The 25,400-nt window shown below is 37.0% G+C and overlaps 2 protein-coding genes across 2 annotated transcripts in view; one reads left to right on the top strand and one right to left on the bottom strand.

Moving 5' to 3' along the window:
* Positions 1-17,082, bottom strand: part of gogo (thrombospondin-1 like protein golden goal) — a 71,365-nt gene extending 54,283 nt beyond the window's left edge. Inside the window, exons 1-2 of the mRNA XM_075306620.1 lie at positions 17,037-17,082; positions 15,586-16,974 (exon numbers count right to left, since the gene is read on the bottom strand). Of these exons, the coding sequence (XP_075162735.1) occupies positions 15,586-16,974; positions 17,037-17,082 (1,435 nt within the window). The remainder of the gene's footprint in view (positions 1-15,585; positions 16,975-17,036) is intronic.
* On the top strand, positions 661-7,569 carry LOC142234475 (uncharacterized). The gene is made up of 2 exons (XM_075305625.1): positions 661-1,046; positions 6,565-7,569. Exon 2 carries the CDS (start codon positions 6,579-6,581, stop codon positions 7,476-7,478), a length of 900 nt encoding a protein of 299 aa, XP_075161740.1. The 5' UTR covers positions 661-1,046; positions 6,565-6,578; the 3' UTR covers positions 7,479-7,569.
* Positions 17,083-25,400: the final 8,318 nt, after the last annotated feature.

The following is a 25,400-nucleotide window of genomic DNA, read 5'->3' on the forward strand; positions in this document are numbered from 1 at the left end:
ATGAAATTTTGACAAAATTTTCTATAGAAGTGAAATTTTGACAAAATTTCCTATAGAAATGAAATTTTGACAATTTTGTGCTGTCGAATTTGTTATTTTTTTGGTCTGATACTGTACGGAGAAAAGTGTAAAACATGCACTCTTCTCATCTGTTAACGAGATTTGATGGCTTGGCTACTGTTTACGCAGTAAACAAATGGATGGCAATCCTGCCAATCCAAGTCATAACGATCTCATATGTTTCTTGTTTCTTCGTTCTACCTTGCCAACAAGCGACTACAGCAAAAGGGTGAAGGAGGGGCAGTTGTAGAGAAATCGTCATCAAGACCACAGCACATTTTGAAGAAGCATACCAGATAAGAATAAAAGGCTAAGAATTAAATGATCAATTTGAGTATTGCACAAGTATTATTGTTAAAAGAATAGAACCATTTATTGTGAATTTGAAGTGACATACAAAATTTATAGTTATAGATGAATTTATGTGAATAAATACGATTTAATATGAAGTTATAAAGAAACGGAAAATCAAGTGTATTTATTCTCAAGAAGGCTCAATTTATATTGGTTTTATAACTCGTTAAAACATGGTCTTCGAACCTTCTAGTCAAATAACGGAAACTATTTACCCTATACAGTCCACTGAAAACAAATAAATAATCCAATAAATGTTTACGTGATCCAAGAACAAAAAAAAAAGAAAAAAAGAACGAAAAAGGGGATCTATGATTAAGTCTCCAAAACAGAAATAAAGTGATTAATCTCTCTTGTTGTGAATAATTTACGCTTCTCTTAAAAAAAAATAATAATAATAATAATAAGTACCTTAAAGAGAAGTGTTGTGAGAAGATCATAGAAGAAGAAGAAGAATCGACCATACAATTCAAAAAAGTGTACAGAGTGTGTGGTACTCCTCAGAAAAGAGAAAAGTCAAAAGAAGAGAGAATCGTTTGTGTAAAATACATACAACAGGTTACAAATCAATTACTCGAAAATATTTCACAAATTCCTTGCCGACAGACAAAGTATACCCTATAGCAAGCTCGGTGAGTACTCTGTGTCATTCGTTAAGCAATTAAGCAAACACAAAAACCATTTGTCAGTAGGCAAACTTGTATGTTAAACCCTTTGTATTTATCGACAAACCCCTGTCATATATACCCTTTGAATTAGCATATATACCTTTTGAATTATGGCTGAATTAACAACACTAGCTGGCAGTTTGACTCGCAGCATAACCATAGAATTAAATGCATTTAAGGCTGAATTTGGGCCTGTTCTAATTGCGAAGAAATCCATGTCGGCTTTAAAAGTAGTTCAGAGAGAATTAGAGAATATTTGGGCAAAAATAATTGGGAAATACGATGCCCTTATAGAGTCCCCATTATTGGACAAACCAGAACAAGTGAAATCTATAAACATGGAGGAAATTCATGAGAATATGAAAGCTAGTAGAAAGTTTTACAGAGATACTATGATTGCGATAGAAGAGGCAATGGAAAGTCTTTCGGAAGTTATGAAAAGGGGTTCTGACGTTTCGACACCCGACGATAGGGCTACGTTTAGTGTTCCACCATGTGACATTCCAATCTTTAAGGGAGATTATGCATCTTGGGCCTCATTTCGCGACATGTTTTTGGCTGTTTATGGAAATAACCCTAGATTGAGCGAAGTAGAAAAGTTATTTTATCTCAAACAAAAAACGGGAGATGAGCCCAAGGAAATAGTAGACAATGCACCCCTTACACACAAAGGATTCAGCGTAGCCTGGGAGGATCTTAGGGCTAGGTATGACAATGTAAGGATGCAAATTAACAAGCAAATTAAAATCTTACTGGACTTGCCAACGACCACGGCACAGTGTGGATCATCTGTACGCAAATTACAACGAACCGTAAACAGCTGCATAAATCATTTGAAGTTATTAAAAGTACCAACCGATTCTTGGGACCCCATCCTGATATATTTATGTTCGATGAAGTTACCCGTGCAAATGCTTACAAAGTTTGAAGAAACTCTAAGCGACCCTTCAGCTCTTCCAACATGGGTAGAAATGGATGCGTTTCTAACGAATACATACAAAGGACTTGAGTCGGTAGCTGACATTAAAAGCATAGGTACTCCAAAATGGTTAGACAGTAATGAAAAAAGAGGCAAGTTATTTCATGTGAATGTTATTTCGCCTTCTAATTCCAAAAAAGGTAACACTCAGGGACCAACCACAAACGAAACTTCAAGAGACCATAGGGTTTTAGAGTGCAAATTTTGTGAAGATAATCACACTATTCGGGAATGTCCACAATTTGAAACGTTAAGTGTGAAGGAACGAATTGAGTTTGTGCAAAACAATGGATGTTGCTATAACTGTTTAGCTATATCTCACATATTGAGGAATTGTAAAAGCTCGTTCAGATGTCGGTACTGTGGAAGGCGACACCACACGCTTTTGCATAAACCAAATTCCTCCACAGAAATCCCAGTTAACACTTCGGCGGAAAATCAGACCGCCATTCATGAATGTGAACAGTCTGTTCCTATGAGCGCTTCCTCTCAGGCCTTTTCAACCTTTACTCAATCCTGTAACCAAATAGATGAAAGGAAAAAATTGTTGGGGACAGCGGTTTTGAAGGTACAGCATAATGGGGCATTATTCACAGCTAGAGCTTTAATAGATCCAGCATCAGACTTTTCTTTTATATCCGATACATTGCGACGTAGATTGAATATACCCACCCTACCCATAATTGCAGAGATATCAGGCATCAATGAAGTAATATCCGCCAGATCAGACAAAATATGTGAAGTAGTTTTAAGGTCGGCTGTGCGACAAGATTTCTGTATAACAGTACAAGCGATAGTAGTAAAAACTCTAACCCACGCCTTGCCAACCCAGAATATCACCCAACCCGTATTAAATGAATTGAATAGTACTTCCTTGGCAGATCCACTTTTCTTCCAAAGTCGACCCATTGATTTCATCATAGGATGTGATTATTACCCACAAATCATTCGGTCAGGTGTACAAAGAAATATTCTAGATACATTAGTAGCTCAAGACACTGAATTTGGATGGGTTCTCACGGGACCAATCAATGAGAGACGAGCTCAGAATCAAGCGGTGTCATTTTTCAATTCCGTATCGCTAGAGAAAACTATAACACGATTTTGGGAAATTGAGGAGGTACCCATTAAACACCACCGGTCCTTAGAAGATGAAATGTGCGAGGAGATATTCGACAGAACTATATGCAAGCTGCCACAAGGACGTTACCAAGTTTGTTTACCCTTTAGGACACCACAAATTCAACTTGGCCATTCCAGACATATAGCAATGGCACAGTTTCTCCGAAATGAACGCAAGCTAATGAAAACACCGGAATTAAAAAAAGAGTACGACAATGTTTTAGAAGAGTACATAAGGTTAGGTCACATGGTACCTGTGGAATTCAAAAACACTTTGAACCCTGATAGTTCTTACTATTTACCCCACCACGCTGTTGTTAAGCCAGATCGGGTTACTACTAAGGTTAGGGTTGTATTTAACGCGTCGAGTAAGACTTCGAATGGGAAAAGCTTAAATGACGCTTTGCTCACAGGCCCCACTATACAAGGGGATTTAGTCATACTGATATTACAGTGGAGATTTTATAAGTTCGTTTTTAATGCTGACATACAAAAAATGTATCGTCAGATACTTTTGGAACCATCGCACACCCGATTTCAAAGGATTTTGTATCGAAGTAATGTGAATGAGCCTATTAGAGATTATGAACTCAAAACAGTTACGTTCGGAGTTAACTCAGCACCCTTTTTAGCTGTGAGTACCCTTCATCATTTGGCCAAGGAGGTTCAAGCCACGCACCCCCGTGCATCTGATATTCTAATGAACTCCATGTACGTCGATGATGTTTTAGCTGGTGCTCATACACTTTCTGACGCGAAACTAGCTCAAAATGAGCTAATTTCCGTTTTGCAATCAGCTGGATTTCCACTTCGAAAATGGATGGCAAATTCTTCGGAACTGTTAGACCATATACCCAGAGAGCATTTGTTAAATGCTGAATTACTGACGCTCTCCGAATCATCAAATACAAAAATGTTAGGAATTCGTTGGAACGCTAAAAGCGATGTATTCCTTTTCGACGTTCCTCTAATGGAGAGACCCAATACATACACTAAGCGTATAGTCCTATCTGAGATCGCCAAACTGTTTGACCCAGCAGGATGGCTAGCGCCCATAATTATAACAGCCAAAATAATCATGCAACAGATTTGGCAAGACAATACCAGATGGGATGAAAGTTTATCGACACACACCCTACATAAGTGGAACATGTTCATTGATAGCCATTCTAATATAGGGCAAATTCAAATCCCCCGATGGATTCGGTTTACACCTAAGGATACCATCGAGTTTCATGGATTTTCGGACGCCTCCGAAAAAGCTTACGCCGCAGTCTTATATGCTAGAGTTATACCCAAATCTGGACCTGTGTCTGTTTCATTACTTTTTGCAAAAACTAGGGTGGCACCGATAAAGGTATTATCGCTGCCACGGTTAGAGCTATGTGGCGCTGCATTATTAGCCACGATGGTTAATGCTTTGTTATCACAGCTGAGAATTCCCCAATATGCTACACACTATTGGACAGATTCTTCAATAGTATTAGCGTGGCTTAGTAAACCACCGACCACATGGAAAACGTTTGTTGCAAATCGGGTGTCCATTATAACAAGAAACACTAGTGCAGAGAATTGGAGACACGTAGCTTCTCACGACAACCCTGCGGATATAGCTAGTCGGGGATGTGATGTTAGTGCACTGAAACATGAGTCATTATGGTGGAAGGGCCCTTCGTGGCTTAGTAACGACACGTCTGATTGGCCGGTGTCACCATCGTTTACCACCGAAATGGAAGCGAAGACCGTGAAAGTCTTCGCAAACACTGTTTCGATTCATTCAGACATATTAACAAGATTTTCAATGTGGTCAAGGGCAATTAGAGTTCTGGCGTACGTTTATAGATTTTATTTTAACACCTTGAAACATAGGGAATCTACTAAATTCTCACGTTTGGAGCTGACCTCGGAAGAAATCAAACTCGTAAAGGATCGATTAATAATAGTTTGTCAGAAGCTATACTTTCCAGAAGAGCACAGCTGCTTAACAATCCGAGAAAAATTACCTCAGAAAAGTTCGATACTTACATTAAACCCTTTCATAGATGTACATGGAATCATGAGAGTTAATGGTAGATTAGTAAACGCTGGTCACCTAAGTTATAATGAGAGATACCCAGTACTCATTCCATACTGCAGTGAATTTGCACGCTTGTTAGTGAAACACGTACACTTAATAACCCTACATGGTGGCAATCAAGTCATGCTTCGAGTCCTTCGATCCTGTTACTGGATACCCAAACAAAAAACTATGATTCGAAGTACAATACATTCATGCGTACCCTGTGTTAGGTATAAAAATAACCAATCAAAACAATTAATGGCAGCATTGCCTCCGGAAAGAAGTACTTTCTCAAGACCATTTACCAACACGGGGGTCGACTTCGCTGGCCCGTTCGAGGTCAAAAGCTACTCGGCACGATGCTGCAAAATTACTAAAGGATACGTTTGTATATTTGTATGCTTTTCGACTAAAGCTATACACCTAGAACTCACATCCGACCTCTCCACTCCAACGTTTATGGCAGCCTTCGCTAGGTTCTTCTCAAGACGGGGATGTCCAGAATCTATTTACTCCGATAATGGTACAAATTTCGTCGGAGCGGCAAGGATGCTTAGAAAGGAGCGCCAGGAGTTTATAAGCGGACTAAGAGGAGAAGTCGTTACTGCTCATAATTTTCAGGACATAAAATGGCACTTTATACCTCCCGGAGCCCCACATATGGGCGGACTATGGGAGGCAGGAGTGAAAAGCTTTAAGGCTCACCTGAAAAAGTGCTGCATAAATCAAAGGCATACATTTGAGGAGCTGAATACTCTCTTAGCCAGAATAGAGTCATGTCTCAACTCGAGACCTCTTTCACCTTCGAGCGATGATTCTGAGGACCTAAATCCACTAACCCCGGGGCACTTTCTTATAGGAACCCCATTACTAACTCCAGCTGAACCGGAACTCGGAGACAATAACATGAGTCTGATCAATCGATGGCAGCGTCTCAGAGTACAACACCATTATTTCTGTCGAAGATGGAAGGAGGAATACTTAAAGGAACTCCACAAGCGCTACAAATGGAAATATCCGCAAAGATCAATCCAAAGGGATGATATGGTAGTCGTTCGTCAGGATAATACACCCCCTAATGAGTGGCTGTTAGGCAGGGTTACCAAGGTTTACAATGGATCCGACAACAGAACGAGAGTTGTGGATCTGCGTACCACGACCGGTGTTATCACAAGACCAATTACTAAATTAGTAGTGTTGCCCACAAATTAATGTTTTTTTTCTCAACCTATACTTTTTGTTTAGATAACACTCTACACCAACAACACACATTAAATCCCATTTTTACTCTAATTTTCATTGTTTAACTATTTATTCCATAGGTGCGCTAACAAGCATGGGTCGAACTTGTAAAAGCTGTGCAAACCGAGCACCTTTACACAGAAATTGTTCAATAAGCTGGCGACAAGGTAAACGAAGTGAGGAGCAACATCAGTTTACTCATTCAAATCACAGTGTGAAACATTTTGGGTGCGGATTATGTCGAGAAAATCATAGTTTATCGTCTTGCTCAAAATACCGCCACATGAACCTGATCGACAAATACAAAACAGTTATGAAGCTCCATTACTGTGTTAATTGCTTAGCAAGAAACCACCTTCAAGGCAAATGTCAAAGCCATGCCCGATGTAACATCTGTAAAGAAAAACATCATACTAGTTTGCACGGACATAAGCGCATTTGGAGGAATGAATCCACTGCCCCTAGAATTCGTTCCCATTCCCCTCCGCAGTTATCATCCAAACGACCAAACCCAGTTTCATGCAACATACTGAGAACTGTACTACCGACTGCACTAATAAAAGTTCATATGGGCGATAGTACGAAATTTGTTAGAGCATTAATGAATTCCAGTTTATCGTCGACAATAATCGCTGCTCGACTTATTGAAGAATATGAGCTTAAAACATTCACGGTGGATTCGTTATTGTATACACGTCTGAGCTTTGAGGCCACCGTCCCAACCTATCCGGCTTTTCAGGTTAATGCAAGGGTAACAGAGACTTTACCACGGGAACCTTATGCTCAATCTCTCTCCGAAACCATCTTGGACAAATTTCCGCGAATCGAATTAGCCGATCCCAAATTCATATCCAACAATCCAATCTACATAGAAATCGGCGCAGATTTGTTTCCTGCAATCATGAAATCAAATATAATGCAGGCAGAAGGCGGGTTGCTTATGGCTCAGGATTCCACCTTAGGGTGGTTGGTAATTGGGTCAGCAACGTCCTAAGATGTTCAATTTTAAATACCCTTTCCATATCGAAAAAAAAAAAACACAAATATACCAAATGTGCTATGTAGTAAATTTAGTCCACAAATTTAATATCTGCTTAGATACCCCATGGCCGGGGAGGATGTTTACGCAGTAAACAAATGGATGGCAATCCTGCCAATCCAAGTCATAACGATCTCATATGTTTCTTGTTTCTTCGTTCTACCTTGCCAACAAGCGACTACAGCAAAAGGGTGAAGGAGGGGCAGTTGTAGAGAAATCGTCATCAAGACCACAGCACATTTTGAAGAAGCATACCAGATAAGAATAAAAGGCTAAGAATTAAATGATCAATTTGAGTATTGCACAAGTATTATTGTTAAAAGAATAGAACCATTTATTGTGAATTTGAAGTGACATACAAAATTTATAGTTATAGATGAATTTATGTGAATAAATACGATTTAATATGAAGTTATAAAGAAACGGAAAATCAAGTGTATTTATTCTCAAGAAGGCTCAATTTATATTGGTTTTATAACTCGTTAAAACAGCTACAATGTTTAAACTAGAAGCTACCATATATGAGTTCTTGAGGCTTGATTGTGTTCGTAAAGACTTGAGATACAATGACATAAAATCCATCCGGCATTGTTTAAATGCATTAAAACCCGAACCCAAGGCGTTATGAGGAATATCAGCACCAACGCCAGTGTCAGTCTATATAATTACGATACAAAAAAACAACAACAAACCATACACACTAGACCAGAGGCCAAGCCAAGTAAGACAAGATGAACACGGGGATACAGTGAGAAAATTCTGTTATTGCAGAACAAGAAATAGGCTGAGAAATATAGTCTCTCTTGTCTATGCCACTCACACAAACAGTTTGACAATCGATGGGTTAGCGTATCTTAGACACACACACTTAGCCCTAAAACTGTACAAACATAAAAAGCTTCCTCGTTCTCTCTCCCCCTCTCTCTATCTCTCTCATATAGTGGTAATATTCCTTTTTCTTATATGCTGAGTTTGTGTTATTTGCTAGCCTATGAGTTGATGTACCTCTTGTATTTATGATGGATTGTATATGGAATATGGAGATTATCGGATGCATTTTGGAACTACTACTCTTGCATATGGTGAAAGGCTATAAAATGAAATACACCGGATAATCGTTTATTCAACCAATGACAGCATCACCAACATAACGACGATACAAAGACAACGAAGACAGTCAATGGGGAGGGGGAAATGATGGGGCCCCAACAAATGATGATGGCGTTGCAAAGTTTAAACGAAATGAATGAATTTAAGGATATCCACAGAGATGAAAAACAATGACAAATGGTATGGGAGGAAATGGATTTGTGTGTTACATAGAGTGATGCGTAAATCGAATAAAAAATTTAAGCATACAAGTGAGAAAGTGGTAAACTGAGACGAAAAGAGAGACTTGTATGTTGTTCGCAAAAACTAATACACCCAGAGAAGGAATATGATCATCTCCTCGAGCAAAATGTCAAAACTTTTGTCACAATTTTAATTCTAAAGAAATTTTTGCAAAATTTTATTTCTATAGAAAATTTTAACAAAATTTTATTTCTATAGAAATTTCAACCAAATTTTATTTCTATAGAAAATCTTATTACAAAACTGTCGAAGATTCTCATTGTTGTCCTTTGCAATCCCTATTCCAGTGTTCACCAGTGCATTCAATTACTGATAAACACTTTTCATTTCATTGTAAACAATTGTCAAGATTTCACTCACATTCACACTCAATGAATGAAATTCGATTATGCCAACGAACGTATGTGGAGGAAAGCTATACAAAGGATACAGAATTTTGTCAACGTCATTTCTTTTGTGAATTTCCATTGTGGAGTAAGATGGCGTTCTCAGTAGGCATTTGTATCGAAACAATGAAATACAAATGACATGAAGTGATATGGATATGGAATATTTTTCAAAGATTCAATTATATTAATTGATGTTGTTTTTCTTTTTAATTTCAAGTCGTTCCGTAATAAGAAATTTTTTACCTGTAAATATTTTAATAATAAAAGCGAAAGGGAGAGCCCTTATCCAGGCTAAAGATATCCCAAATTAACTCGAATAAAAAGAGAAGATTGTCTGTTGAAGGAGATGGATCCGTGGGGCTTTTTCGAGCTCTGATAGAGGAAATCCCTGGACCTTGATCACTGATGGTCTGTTGAAATCTCGTTAGAAATAAAATTTTGACAAAATTTTCTATAGAAATAAAATTTTGTAACCATTTTCTATAGAAATAAAATTTTGTAAAAATTTTCTATAGAAATAAAATTTTGAGAAAAATTTTCTATAGAAATAAAATTTTGGGAAAAATTTCTTTTAAAAATAAATTTTTTTATAGAAATAAAATTTTGACAAAAATTCTCTTTAGAAATAAAATTTAGACAAATCTTTCTATAAAAATTAAATTTTGAGAAAATTTTATATATAAATAAAATTTTCTATAAAAATAAAATTTTCAGAACACTTTCTATAGAAATAAAATGTTGACAAAACTGTCTATAGAAATAACATTTTGAAAGAATTTTCAATAGCAATAAAATTTTGCAAAAATTTTCTATAGCAATGAAATTTTGATAAATTTTTCTATAGAAATAAAATTTTGACAAAATTTTCTTTAGAAATAAAATTTTGACAAAATTTTCTTTAGAAATAAAATTTTGACAAAATTTTCTATAGAAATAAAATTTTGAGAAAATTTTCTATAGGAATAAAATTTTTACAAAATTTTCTATAGAAATAAAATTTTTACAAAATTTTCTATAGAAATAAAATTTTATAAACATTTTCTATAGAAACAAAATTTTGTAAAAATTTTCTATAGAAATAAAATTTTGAGAAAAATTTCTTTAAAAATAAAATTTTGGCAAAAATTCTCTTTAGAAATAAAATTTAGACAAATTTTTCTATAAAAATTAAATTTTGAGAAAATTTTATATATAAATAAAATTTTCTATAGAAATAACATTTTGAAAGAATTTTCAATAGAAATAAAATTTTGCAAAAATTTTCTATAGAAATAAAGTTTTGTCAAAATTTTCTATAGCAATGAAATTTTGAGAAATTTTTCTATAGAAATAAAATTTTGAAAACATTTTCTATAGAGATAAAATTTTGAGAAAATTTTCTATAGGAATAAAATTTTGTAAAAATTTTCTATAGAAATAACATTTTGTCAAAATTTTCTATAGCAATGAAATTTTGAGAAATTTTTGTATAGAAATAAAATTTTTTTTCTGGATGATTATCGTTGACCTTTTTATTTATCGTTAAGAATTATTTTTCATAGTTTCGGCTATAGGTCGATTAAAAAACATAGATATGATGTTTTTCTTTTATCTTTATTTCCAATATTTCGGTTGACTTCGTCAAAACCGTTTTCAAGGATTTGTTCTGGTGTACACAGCTTCACACTCTGTTTTACACTGACAAAATTTTCTTTAGAAATAAAATTTTGACAAAATTTTCTATAGAAATAAAATTTTGTAAAAATTTTCTATAGAAATAAAATTTTGTAAACATTTTCTATAGAAACAAAATTTTGTAAAAATTTTCTATAGAAATAAAATTTTGAGAAAAATTTCTTTAGAAATAAAATTTTGGCAAAAATTCTCTTTAGAAATAAAATTTAGACAAATCTTTCTATAAAAATTAAATTTTGAGAAAATTGTATATATAAATAAAATTGTCTATAATAATAAAATTTTGACAACACTTTCTATAGAAATAAAATGTTGACAAAATTTTCTACAGAAATAACATTTTGAAAGAATTTTCAATAGAAATAAAATTTTGCAAAAATTTTCTATAGAAATAAATTTTTGTCAAAATTTTCTATAGCAATGAAATTTTGAGAAATTTTTCTATAGAAATAAAATTTTGAGAACATTTTCTATAGAGATAAAATTTTTAAAAAATTTTCTATAGGAATAAAATTTTGTAAAAATTTTCTATAGAAATAAAATTTTGTAAAAAATTTCTATAGAAACAAAATTTTGTACAAATTTTCTATAGAAATAAAATTTTGAATAAAATTTCTTTAGAAATAAAATTTTTTATAGAAATAAAATTTTGACACAAATTTTCTTTAACAATAAAATTTAGACAAATCTTTCTATAAAAATTAAATTTTGAGAAAATTTTATATAAAAACAAGTATATACGGCCGTAAGTTCGGCCACGCCGAATCTTATGTACCCTCCACCATGGATTGCGTAGAAACTTCTACGAAAGACTGTCATCAACAAATTTCAACTCACATGGTTGTTAAATATCATATACTACCACCACGTACCAAATTTCAACCAGATCGGAGGAATTTTGCTTCTCCAAAAGGCAAAATTTTTGCATGGTTGTTAGAGACCATATACTAACACCATGTACCAAATTTCAGCCGGATCGGATGAAATTTGCTTCTCTTAGAGGCCTCGCAAGCCAAATTTGGGGGTCCGTTTATATGGGGGATATACGTAAAAGTGGACCGATATGGCCCATTTGCAATACCATCCGACCTACATTAATAACAACTACTAGTGCCAAGTTTCAAGTCGATAGCTTGTTTCGTTCGGAAGTTAGCGTGATTTCAACAGACGGACGGACGGACGGACGGACATGCTCAGATCGACTCAGAATATCACCACGACCCAGAATATATATACTTTATGGGGTCTTAGAGCAATATTTCGATGTGTTACAAACGGAATGACAAAGTTAATATACCCCCCATCCTATGGTGGAGGGTATAATAAAATCCTTCTATAAAAATTAAATTTTGAGAAAATTTTATATAAAAACAAGTAAGGAAAGTCTAAAGTCGGGCGGGGCCGACTATATTATACCCTGCAGCACTTTGTAGATCTAAATTTTCGATACCATATCACATCCGTCAAATGTGTTGGGGGCTATATATAAAGGTTTGTCCCAAATACATACATTTAAATATCACGCGATCTGGACAGAATTTGATAGACTTCTACAAATCTATAGACGCAAAATTTAAGTCGGCTAATGCACTAGGGTGGAACACAATGTTAGTAAAAAAATATGGGACACATTTAAATCTGAAGCAATTTTAAGGAAACTTCGCAAAAATTTATTTATGATTTATGGTTCAATATATATGTAATAGAAGTTTAGGAAAATTAGAGTCATTTTTACAGCTTTTCGACTAAGCAGAGGCGATTTTACAAGGGAAATGTTGGTATTTTGACCATTTTTGTCGAAATCAGAAAAACATATATATGGGAGCTATATCTAAATCTGAACCGATTTCAACCAAATTTGGCACGCATAGCTACAATGCTAATTGAACTCCTAGTGCAAAATTTCGACCAAATTGGGGTAATACTCAGGTTTCTAGGGCCGTATAAGTGCATATCGGGCGAAAGATATATATGGGAGCTATATCTAAATCTGAACCGATTTCTTCCAAAATCAATAGGGTTCTATTTTGACCTAAAACACATACTTGTGCCAAATTCGAAGTCGATTGGGCTTAAATTACTACCTAATCCCTTGGTTACAAAAATGTGTTCACGGACAGACGGACATGGCTATATCGACTCAGGAGCCCACCCTAAGCATTTTTGTCAAAGACACCATGTGTCTATCTCGTCTCCTTCTGGGTGTTGCAAACATATGCACTAACTTATAATACCCTGTTCCACAGTGTGGCGCAGGGTATAATAAAATTTTCTATAAAAATAAAATTTTGCTTGTCAAATTTATTTGGGCAAAGCCCTATAGACTGCAAGATGGTTGGATGTACAGCTGTTTCGGAATTACCACATTCCTCATCAGCATCCTCTACTTGCAGCAAAACTATCAACCAATTATCAGAATAAATTCGGGTAATTCACCCAACCCAACGTGAACTACACTGGAACCTCCCGAAAAAGGGTTTGATAGTCGGCTACTGCCTAAACAAATTTGCCAGCATATCTCTTTTCCTTTGCCAAACTCAAATGGTTAAGCTACACTTGTAGTTTAGTCAATGCATGGCTTTAAGCTGAGATAAAAAAAAAAAAACAACAATAACGATTGAAGAGAAGCCAACAATAACAAACAAAACGAATAAAATTTTCTATAAAAATAAAATTTTGAGAACACTTTCTATAGAAATAAAATGTTGACAAAATTTTCTATAGAAGTAACATTTTGAAAGAATTTTCTATAGAAATAAAATTTTGCAAAAATTTTCTATAGAAATAAACTTTTGACAAAATTTTCTTTAGAAATAAAATTTTGACAAAATTTTCTATAGAATTAAAATTTTGACAACATTTTCTTTAGAAATAACATTTTGACAAAATTTTCTTTAGAAATAAAATTTTGATAACATTTTCTTTAGAAATAAAATTTTGAGAACATTTTCTATAGAGATGAAATTTTGAGAAAATTTTCTATAGGAATAAAATTTTGAGAAAATTTTCTATAGAAATAAAATTTTTACAAAAATTTCTATAGAAATAAAATTTTGAGAACATTTTCTATAGAAATAAAATTTTGCAAATTTTTTCTATAGAAATAAAATTTTGTCAAAATTTTCTATAGCAATGAAATTTTTCTATAGAAATAAAATTTTGACAAAATTTGCTATAGAAATAAAATTTTGACAAAATTTTCTTTAGAAATAAAAGTTTGAGAAAATTTTCGATAGGAATAAAATTTCGATAAAATTTTCTATAGAAATAAATTTTTTACAAAATTTTCTATAGAAATAAAATTTTTACAAAATTTTCTATAGAAATAAAATTTTGACATAACTTTCTATAGAAATAAAATTTTGACAAAATTTTCTTTAGAAATAAAATTTTGACAAAATTTTGTATAGAAATAAAATTTTGAGAACATTTTCTATAGAAATAAAATTTTTACAAAATTTTCTATAGAAATAAAATTTTGGCAACCATCTGAACGTAATGTTCCATTAAGGTATTTTGTCACAAGGATCTCACTGGTTGCATAGAGAACCTTGGGGTCACTCCAGAGGAGAATAGATGATAAGAAGCTAGCTTCGAATTTTAGAGATATCTCTGAGATAATCCAGTCGTCAGTTAAAAGGACGCACTCCCCCGGCACACTACCATCTATTGAAGAAAAGGCAGGAGTAGATACACTCCGTGGTATTATTATAAATTCCAATACCAAGAGATGCGAAAATCTAAACAATTCAAAGGGCAACGGAGAAGATCGACAACCGTTGAGAATTTTACCAAATTAGAGCGCGCCAAATCGGGTTTTCATTATCAAAATTTGAAAAAGCACAGAATGAAGCCCTACTTAGGCGTTTCAAAAGGGAGTCTCTGGATAATGAGGAAGAAAGAAAAGTCCCTCAGTCGAGCAAGAGCAAAGAAGACAAAAGTGTCAGAGGAAACACCTTAGAGAAAACAGGGGCCGAAAGAACTCCTTATAAAGCCCTGCAATGGACATTACTGTGAGGACAGTTTTAGGAGTTTAAGGGATGTGTCCCATGGAGTTTACTCGAGCTTGGGTAGAGGAAAACCCAAGCCAAAGGAAGCACCGGTGGCAGTCAAGCCTATGTAAGCGATTACTGAAAGATAAGTCGGTTGTACAAAACCTTTAAACCAAACGCCTCAATAAAGTTTGAAAACCTCGAGTACGAATTATGATAGACTGATTAGGAAAGTAGCAAAAGCACCGAATCCAGAGATGACTAAACGATTTGCAGCGAGAAACCTCTGAAAAGAAAAGACAAAGACTACTTTGTCTAGCTCCCAACCGAGCCGAGCGAGTAAATATGCTTGGGTGTGAGTCTGTGGCAACTCACATGAATCGCATCGTCTAAAAATCATAGTAAAACCCTTACCCTTAAACGGGAGTCACCGTGGTGCAAGGGTTAGCATGCCCGCCTTTTTGGCAAAATTTTATTTCTATGGAACATTTGATCAAAATTTTATTTCTGTAGAAAATTTTGTCAAAATTTTATTTCCATAGCAAATGTTGTCAAAATTTTGTTTTCATAGGAAATTTTGTCCAAATTTTATTTCTATGGAGAGTTGAAAGTCTGGAAAAATGAAAAATGTTTGAGATTTTCACAAAAACTTACCTTTCACTGGTAACGTGGGCACACAATCCATTCGTACATCGGCCACTGCACCCGATATGGCCTGGGTTACATAGACAAAACAATACTCGACATATTTCTCGGTGAAGAGTTCACAATTAAAATACAAAGAATATTGATTTTTCACAACTCTCTGCTCGGCTATGTAATGTAGAGTGGTGGGTGGTTTCAGTGATGCCACATCGGCTCTTAGCTTGGCATAAACTCTCACACGATCTCCTTGATCCAAAATACACGCAGGATATTCATAGAGAACTCCAATACCCGTGTGGGGATCACAGGGAAATATACTACGGGCATAGACATTGAAGACATATTTCTCACTCCAATCCACCGCGAGATATCTTCGAGTTATGGGTAAATGGGGAGCGGGCACCATAGGTCTCAACTGCACGGCATAATTTCCAGCCAATCCAAATAGATCACAGGACAAACGTAAAGATTTCTCTTTGGGAAATCCTCGAACTTGTTCGGCGAACAGTATACTCGATTTGGAGATATTGTGCGGCATTAGCTGAGAGCAAGCACGCTCTTTGCCACAGTAAATGAGTTCTAGCCAAAATTCCGGTAGATCTTCACGTTTCCAAGCATTCTCACAGTTGACCTCGGGAAAGCGTAATGTAACCTCCACGGGACCATCAGGATATGTGGTTAAACGTACTGGACTAACAATCATTTCGGCACTGGGCCATCGTACATCAAGGGTCTGGCGTAAACGCTCATCGGCTGCTGGTATTAGGGTTGTCGTCGTTGTGGTCATGGTGGGCGTAACTTCCGCCTTGTTCGTGGCCGATGCATTGACGGGCAATACATTGGTGGTCTGTAGATTGGACACCAATTGCATTTCATACAGGCCACCAAACATAAAGGTCTGACATGGCACTGCAACTTGGGTGACATTATGACGGGGATCCGGATAGACTGGGATATTTTGTATGATTTCCTTGCGTCTGCGTTGCAAAACCAAAGAATCGTTGGATGCCAGTGCCGCAGTTCCCAAAGGCGATGCAGTTGATAACCCTGATTCGGTGGCCACTACCACTGGTGTCAATGCTACCACATCTTCCTCAATGTATTTGCTAATGACCAAAGTATTTGTGATGAAGTTCTCTCCTCCCCTGTGGGGGAGATTTGGTTCAGTTCCACCATCAGTCTCTAGCGCACTTGATGATGCCTGATGCTTTTTACCAATGGTGCGTGATGTTGTTGTTGATGTTGTCTCCAACAGTTGGTTATGCTTTTGGTCGACTACAGTCGTCTCATTATCTCCATCGTCTAAGGAAAATTGTATCTGTACATGAAGATCTCCGCTTAAAGCCGTAAATGTGCTTGGAGTCATAAGACGACCCTTTCGAATTGCCAGCACGTGACCTTTTTGTCGCAAAAGGCAGAAGTAGAAAATCGAGTGCACACAATGTCATCCACAAAAAAACCCAAGCCGCATGGGGTAGAGGTGAATTTCATGGCAATTCCAAGCATTTGTATTTATTTGTGGCAAGCATTTGGCCATTCCAAAAAAGACGAGAGCAGCATCACCAAAGCGAGAATGCCGAAGGACCAGCATAAGGAGAAATAAAAGAGAATAAAATTTACAGGTTAGTAAGAATTGTCTAAGGTAAGATGCTTTTTCACTTAAACAGAGTCAAATAAAGGATTAAGGCAATAAAAACCATAAATTCCCAAAAATCCCTTCCCCTCACCATCCCAAAAAAAAAAATTCGTATAGGGTGTGAAATATTTGATATCTATACCATTGACCTCCCTTACCACTATAGCTTGGCAGAAGGAGTCTCTCAGAAATTACCTATTTATCATGGAAGGTATGACTGTGCTGATGATGATTACGCGAATCGTAAAAATAAAATGAAGTTACTTAAGACCAGAGATTGCATAGGAAACTCCTATAAATTATTCACTATGAGAAACGTTAATCCAATAAATCGTTGGCATTCCAAGACGTTTGTCATGATTGTTGAAGAAATCATAAAGGAAAATTTTCCACCCTGGGGATACTGGAAGATGACAACTGTTTTGAATACTTGAAATAAATTTACGGGTGTGGGCTGCAAATATTTGGGGACCCAGAATTGAACCCTGGACCTGGTGCCTGGTTTCTAGACAGACAGTTTGTTAACGTCAAATGTTAGGTTAGGTTAAAATGGCATCCCGATTAAGTTTCAGACTCACTTAGACTATTCAGTCCATTGTGATACCACATTTAACTAAAAGTACCTATTACATATGGACACTTCTAGTTTTAACCACTGAACCTTCACTATTATTTTCTTTTGTTGAACTAACCAGATTGTTCCAAAAACATTAACAGACTGCTTAAGTTAACGTTTTCCAGGTTCGCCAGTAATCCAAAGTTATATGCCCCTAAAATTCGCTTACGCCTTACACAAAATGCAGGACACTCACACAAGAGGCGTTTAATTGATTCCTTTTCCTCCGCATTATGACAGCTCATACAATAGTCATTATACTTCGCACCAATAGTTTCTGCAAATTCGCCTATCAGGCAGCGACCCGTTTTAGCAGATATCAGAAGTGATATCTGACGTCTTGAGAACACTAGCATATCTAGTGTGTGGTTCAAGTTTAAATGGGGCCATATTTGCTTGGTGTCGTTACAACCCTTGCAATTCTCCCATCGAACATTTGCCATCGTGACAGCCTTCTCACGCAGTAAGAGCTTGCAGGTAGGCAAAGACATACCAACAGATTCTAGTTCCTAGCCTTGCTAACTCATCTGCTTCGCAGTTCCCCGGTATGTTCCTATGGCCAGGCGTCCATATTAGGGGAATATTGTTCTGCTCAGCCATCTCGTTGAGAGATTTGCGGCAGTCGATGGTCGTTTTCGAGTTAAGGAGCACAGAGTCCACGGATTTTATTGCAGGTTGACTGTCTGAGCATATATTAATGCCAACATTTTTTGGAGCATTACTTCTCAGCCAATTCGCCACCTCTCTTATTGCTAATATTTCAGCCTGAAAACACTACAGTGATCAGGTAATCTTTTCGCTATTCGAAGTTCCAGATCTTTAGAATATACTCCGAAACCCACATGTCCATCCAATTTGGAACCATCAGTGTAGAAATCTTTTTTTTTTTTTTTTTTTCTATTGCAACTATTTATTATATTTATGTTCAATCAAAAAAAAAACCTGTTCACAAATTATTTAGTTTTTATTGTAATCTTTTTTTGCTTCAATGATATAATATTCAATTACTAACCTAGTACTGTAATTTATAAGATTAAACATCTTGTTGTGCTAGGAAGCCTAAATAAATAAATAAATAAATAAATAAAACTATATATATCTTATTCCCCGGGGTCTGTGCACACCACGCATCACTGTTGGCAATTAGAGTTTCAAACTTTTTATACCCTGCGCCACACTGTGGAACAGGGTATTATAAGTTAGTGCATATGTTTGTAACACCCAGAAGGAGACGAGATAGACACATGGTGTCTTTGGCAATAATGCTCAGGGTGGGTCCCTGAGTCGATATAACCATGTCCGTCTGTCCGTCCGTCCGTCTGTCTGTGAACACATTTTTGTGATCAAAGTCTAGGACGCAATTTAAGTCCAATCCTCTTCAAATTTGGTACATGTTCCTAATTTGGGTCAAAATAGAACCCTATTGATTTTGGAAGAAATCGGTTCAGATTTAGATATAGCTCCCATATATATCTTTCGCCCGATATGCACTTATATGAACCCAGCAGCGAGAGTTTTATACCGATTTGCTTGAAATTTTGTACAAACATAACACTTAGTCGTATAGTCAAGTGTGCAAAATTTGATTGAAATCGGTTCAGATTTAGATATAGCTCCCATATATATCTTTCGCCCGATATGGACTTATATGGCCCAGAAGCCAGATTTTTGGCCGAATTTGGTTGACATTTTGCACTAGGAGTACAATTAGTAGTGCAGTTAAGTGTGCATAATTTGACTGAAATCGGTTCAGATTTAGATATAGCTCCCATATATATCTTTCGGCCGATATGGACTAATATGGTTCTAATAGCCAGAGTTTTGGCCCAATTTGGTTGAAATTTTGCACAGGGAGTAGAATTAGCATTGTAGCTATGTGTGCCAAATTTAGTTGAAATCGATTCAGATTTAGATATAGCTCCCATATATATCTTTCGCCCGATATGGACTAATATGGTTCTAATAGCCAGAGTTTTGGCCCAATTTGGTTGAAATTTTGCACAGGGAGTAGAATTAGCATTGTAGCTATGTGTGCCAAATTTAGTTGAAATCGATTCAGATTTAGATATAGCTCCCATATATATCTTTCGCCCGATTTATACTCATTTGCCCACAGAGGCCAATTTTTTGCTCCGATTTAGTTGAAATTTTGCACAGGGAGTAGAATTAGCATTGTAGCTATGCGTGTCAAATTTGGTTGAAATCGGTTCAGATTTAGATATAGCTCCCATATATAGCTTTCGCCCGATTTACGCTCATATGACCACAGAGGCCAATTTTTAACTCCGATTTAGTTGAAATTTTGCACAGGGAGAAAAATTAGCATTGTAGCTATGCGTGCTAAATTTAGTTGAAATCGGTTCAGATTTAGATATATCTCCCATATATAGCTTTCTCCCGATTTACACTCATATGATCACAGAGGTTAATTTTTAACTCCGATTTAGTTGAAATTTTGCACAGAGAGTAGAATTAGCATTGTTGCTATGCGTGCCAAATTTGGTTGAAATCGGTTCAGATTTAGATATAGCTCCCATATATATGTTTTTATGATTTCGACAAAAATTGTCAAAATACCCACATTTTCCTTGTAAAATCGCCACTGCTTAGTCGAAAAGTTGTAAAAATGACTCTAATTTTCCTAACCTTCTAATACATATATATCGAGCGATAAATCATAAATAAACTTTTTCGAAGTTTCCTTAAAATTGCTTCAGATTTAAATGTTTCCCATATTTTTTTACTAACATTGTGTTCCACCCTAGTGCATTAGCCGACTTAAATTTTGAGTCTAAAGATTTTGTAGAAGTCTATCAAATTCTTCCAAATCGAGTGATATTTAAATGTATGTATGTGGGACAAACCTTTATATATAGCCCCCAATATATTTGACGAATGTGATATGGTATCGAAAATTTAGATCTACAAAGTGGTGCAGGGTATAATATAGTCGGCACCGCCCGACTTTAGACTTTCCTTACTTGTTTTTTTTTTATCGAAAAGTGGTTTCGCCAGAGTGTAATCCACCACGTTAGGCATATCTGGTATTATTTTGAGGACCGAACTGTGACCGTACATTTTTTCCGACCACAGTGATAGCTCACGCAACCGCACAGCCGTTGTTGCAGCTGACTGTTTGGCCAAAATGTCTAAAGGCAATAGATGCAGTATGACATTAAGAGAATCTGTTCCTGTCTTACTGAATGCGCCTGAGATACACAAGCACGCCATACGCTGAACTTTATCTAAACCTGTCGGTTGCTGAAGAGCCGGCCACCAGACTACAACACCATATAGCATTATAGGTCTAACCACTGCCGTGTATAGCCAATGTACAATTTTTGGTTTTAGTCCCCACTTTTTTCCCGAGTACAAAACTACCGTTGCTTTCCTCGCTCTTTCTTCAATATTAAGCTTAAAGTTCAGCTTCCTGTCCAAAATAACGCCAAGGTATTTTGCACACTCACTAAAGGGAATTTCAATACCCCCTAAGGAAATGGGCCTAACCGTGGGAGTTTTGCGATCCTTGCAGTACCTGACTAATTCTGTCTTTGCCCATTTCTCAGTCATCCGGAGGGCTTTCTGTATAACATCTCTGATTGTGGATGGGAATTTTCCCCTGACTGCTAGCGCCACATCGTCTGCGTATGCCACCACTTTTATTCTTTCTTTTTCTAGAGAAACCAGAAGGTTGTTTATAGCAACATTCCAAAGAAGAGGTGATAGAACTCCTCCTTGGGGAGTGCCGCTGTTCACATACCTTTGTATGTTTGCCAGTCCATTTAATATAGAGCTCGGATCGGAACGCCAAAGGTAGCAAGTCGTACGACAAGTCTGCTGCGATGGTTTACCAATGGATCGCTAGACTATCCATCCATCCATCACATTCTTAAGTGCTTCCATTGAGGACTTTTCTGGCCGGAACTCCTATTTTCTCTGAGAGAGTCCTCCTCTTATCTAGATGGCTTATACTAGCCTTGGCTTGATAAGAATATGGCGCCTTTATGGAGTGATATGAGAGGCATGAGTATCATTTTCCTTCAGTAGTTATTGCTCTCTCCAGATGTGGGGATTATAAGAGCGTAGTCAGACCGATTTTCTGTTATCTTCGTTAGTATTTCTACGGGTATTCCATCAGTTTCAGAAATCTTATTATAAAGCTGAAGTCGATCCTCCGTGAGTGGATTGGATGTTGTAGCAACGTCTTTGTAGAGTCATCGACTCCTGTTATCCATAGTTTCGCCAGTTCTGAGGAAAATTCCAGGTCTAGGCAGAAATTTCCCCCTTCTATGCGCGAGTTATACGAGCGAAGGAGAATTTCGCACCCATTTTCCGTGATCTTCTTTAGTAGCTCTACGGGTATTTTGTCAGGTTCAAGAATCTTGTTACAGAAGGCATCTCTTACGTCAAGGGTTGCAAGTTCTACGACAGGTCTGCTGTGATGGGTTTCCCTATGGGTCACTGGAGTCACGTCCATTACATCCTTAAGTGCTTCCTTTGAGGATTTTTCTGAAACTCGTCTTGTCTCTGAGAAAATCTTTCCCTTATTTGGATTTGTATACCCTCCACCATAGGATGCGGGTATATTAACTTTGTCATTCCGTTTGTAAGACATCGAAATATTGCTCTAAGACCCCATAAAGTATATATATTCTGGGTCGTTGTGAAATTCTGAGTCGATCTGAGCATGTCCGTCCGTCTTAAGTGCTTCCATCGAGGACTTTTCTGGCCGGAACTCGTGTTTTCTCTGAGAGAGTCTTCCTCTTATGTGGATTGCTTATTCTAGCCTTGGTTTGATAAGAATATGGCACCTGTATGGAGTGAGATGAGAGGCATGATTATTATTTTGCTTCAGTAGTTATTGCTCTCTCCAGGTCTGTGGGAAATTTCTTTCTATGCGTGGATTATAAGAGCGAAGGATAATGTCAGACCGATTTTCTGTTATCTTCGTTAGTATTCCCATCCCATCAGGTTCAGAAATCTTATTATTTAGCTGAAGTTAATCCTCCGTGAATGGATTGGATGTTGTAGCAACGTCTTTTGTAGCGTCAACGACTTTTGTTGTCCATAGTTTCGCCAGTTCTGAGGAAAATTCCAGGTCGAGGGAGGAATTCCCCCTTCTATGCGCGAGTTATACGAGCGGAGGAGAATTTCGCACCGATTTTCGGTGATCTTCTTTATCTTCTTTTTACGGGTATTTCGTCAGGTTCAAGAATCTTGTTACAGAAGGCATCTCTTACGTCAAGGGTTGCAAGTCCTACGACAGGTCTGCTGTGAGGGTTTTCCCTATGGGTCACTGGAGTCACGTCCATTACATCCTTAAGTGCTTCCTTTGAGGAGTTTTCTGAAACTCGTCTTGTCTCTGAGAGAATCTTTCTCTTATTTGGATTTTTTATTCTAGCCTAGACTGGAGAAGCATAGATGATCTACGGGTATCTCGTCAGGTTCTAGAATCTTCTTACAGAAAGCATTTCATACGTCAATGGCTGCAAGTCTTACGACAGGTCTGCTGTGATGGTTTTGCTTATGGGAGCTAAAGTCACGTCCATTATATCCTTAAGTGTTCCCATCGAGAATTTTCCTGGCCGGAAATCGTATTGTGTATGAGAGAGTCCCCCTCTTATCTGAATTCCTTAGTCTAGTCTAGCCTTGACGTGATCCTTTTCCTTTACTAGTTTCTGCTCTTTCCAGGCCTAGGGAAAAAATCCCTTCGCTATGCGCAAATTGTACTTGCGAAGGAGAATTTCGGACCGATTTTCTGTTATCATCTTTAGTATTTCTACCAATATCCCGTCATTTTCAAGAATCTAGCTGAATCTCGGCTATGCGCGGATTATACCGATTTTCTATTATCTTCTTTAGTATTTCTACGGATATCCAGCCAGCTTAAGTTCTTCCTTCGTGAATGGAGTGAAGGTTGCTGCATCTTGTTCTCTCGGGTCATCGACTCTGTTGATTCAATTGTTTCGGAGTTCCTCCTATTGAAGTTTCTTGCGGTTATTTATGGCATTTTTGGCGCCCTTGTACTCATTGTGGGAGCCATCGTGGTGCAATCGATGGCTCCCACAATGTGTACACATCGTCGTGATTTCGAACCCAGTTTCGACCAAACACCAAAAATGATGTAGCGGTGGATTATTCCCTCTCAGTAATTCTGGTGACATTTTTGAGTGTTTCAAAGCTTCTCTAAGTGCTTTCACTGGATCTCCGATTCTGCTATAAAAAGGGGGTCTCTTGGGGTAGCAATCAGTAAAAAGAGAGAAGTTCACCATTCTGGTATCACAAAGGACTGAACTGTCCAAGTGAGCCTGAAATATCGGGCCACCTAACTTAGCCTGCTCATCGTATTCTTGTTCAACCGAACCGCGTCGTACTCTTTTGTATATTCGTCTTCGCTTTAGGCAGTTTCTTCTCAGATCTGCGAATACATCAACCCACATCAAGGCACCCCTATTTCCTGGGAGTATCAATTGCCGAATTTCTTTCTAATCTTATTGCAGCCTTCGATTATTGCGTCTAGTGTATTTTCCATAATTTGGGGCTCATTGCATTGAACTGGTATGATCCCTTCGCTACTGAGTTGTCTAACGATAGTCCTATGGATGCTCCTGTTTCGCAACCATCTCCCTTAATCGTCTCCCTCTTGAGTCAGTGTAGACCATGTCCCAGTGGGCGGCCCGCACATTTAAGTCTCCTTCACGCACAATGTGCCCTTGAATTCCTCTAAACTCATCCACTCAGTTACTTGGCATGATACAACAACTCATTCAAATTATGTTTTTCATTTGAATCCATACAAAATATTCTCCATTTCCGCTTTTTCTGTCTCTCTCCCATTCTGTCCGGTATTCACAACGAGACAATGCCTGTGATGTATTCGAATCACAATCCGCTTGATTTCTTGGCGTTCTGCTTGAGGAAAATTGCAATGCCTGCATTCTGTTCAAGAACTATTTGAGATAGACGGGCGTCTCCTAAGTTAAATGACCTGTTCTGATAAAGCACCAGAAGCGCCGAGTGGGCTCGTCTCCATAATATTTGTCGCTCCGTTGACAGGTAGCAATCATCTGATTTCGTCTTTTTAATGTCATCAGGTGAACGCTTATCTCTTGTGTGGTCGTGCCGCTACCAAGGCGGCGTTTTTAAGATTCACAAAATCTATCCTCTTCTACAGCCTTTGTAAGAGAATTGCATTTGACATTGTCTTGTTGATGGAGCGAATCGTCATTTCGTTTCGCTGTGTTTTACAATTTGTCTGCACAATTTTTTAGCACATCGGCGTAGATGTGTCTTTCCCTTGGCTTAATTATTACCGCCTCGGATAGTTTTTTAGGCTTCTTCCACCACACTCTTGTTTCCGTTTATTTTGGTCTCATTTCAGGGACTTTGCAGTCATATTGGAAGTGACCTGTTCTGATAAAGCACTTGAAGCACTGCCTATCTTGAGTGGGCTTGTCTCCATTATCTTTTCCGCTCCTTTGACAGGTAGCGAGACAAACGCACTCTTCTGATCTCAGCTGTTTATGTGAACGCTAATCTCTTGTGAGATCGTGTTGCTAGTTTTATTAAACG

The sequence above is a fragment of the Haematobia irritans genome, chromosome 4, assembly GCF_050003625.1.
Source record: "Haematobia irritans isolate KBUSLIRL chromosome 4, ASM5000362v1, whole genome shotgun sequence".
Classification (NCBI taxonomy): domain Eukaryota; kingdom Metazoa; phylum Arthropoda; class Insecta; order Diptera; family Muscidae; genus Haematobia; species Haematobia irritans.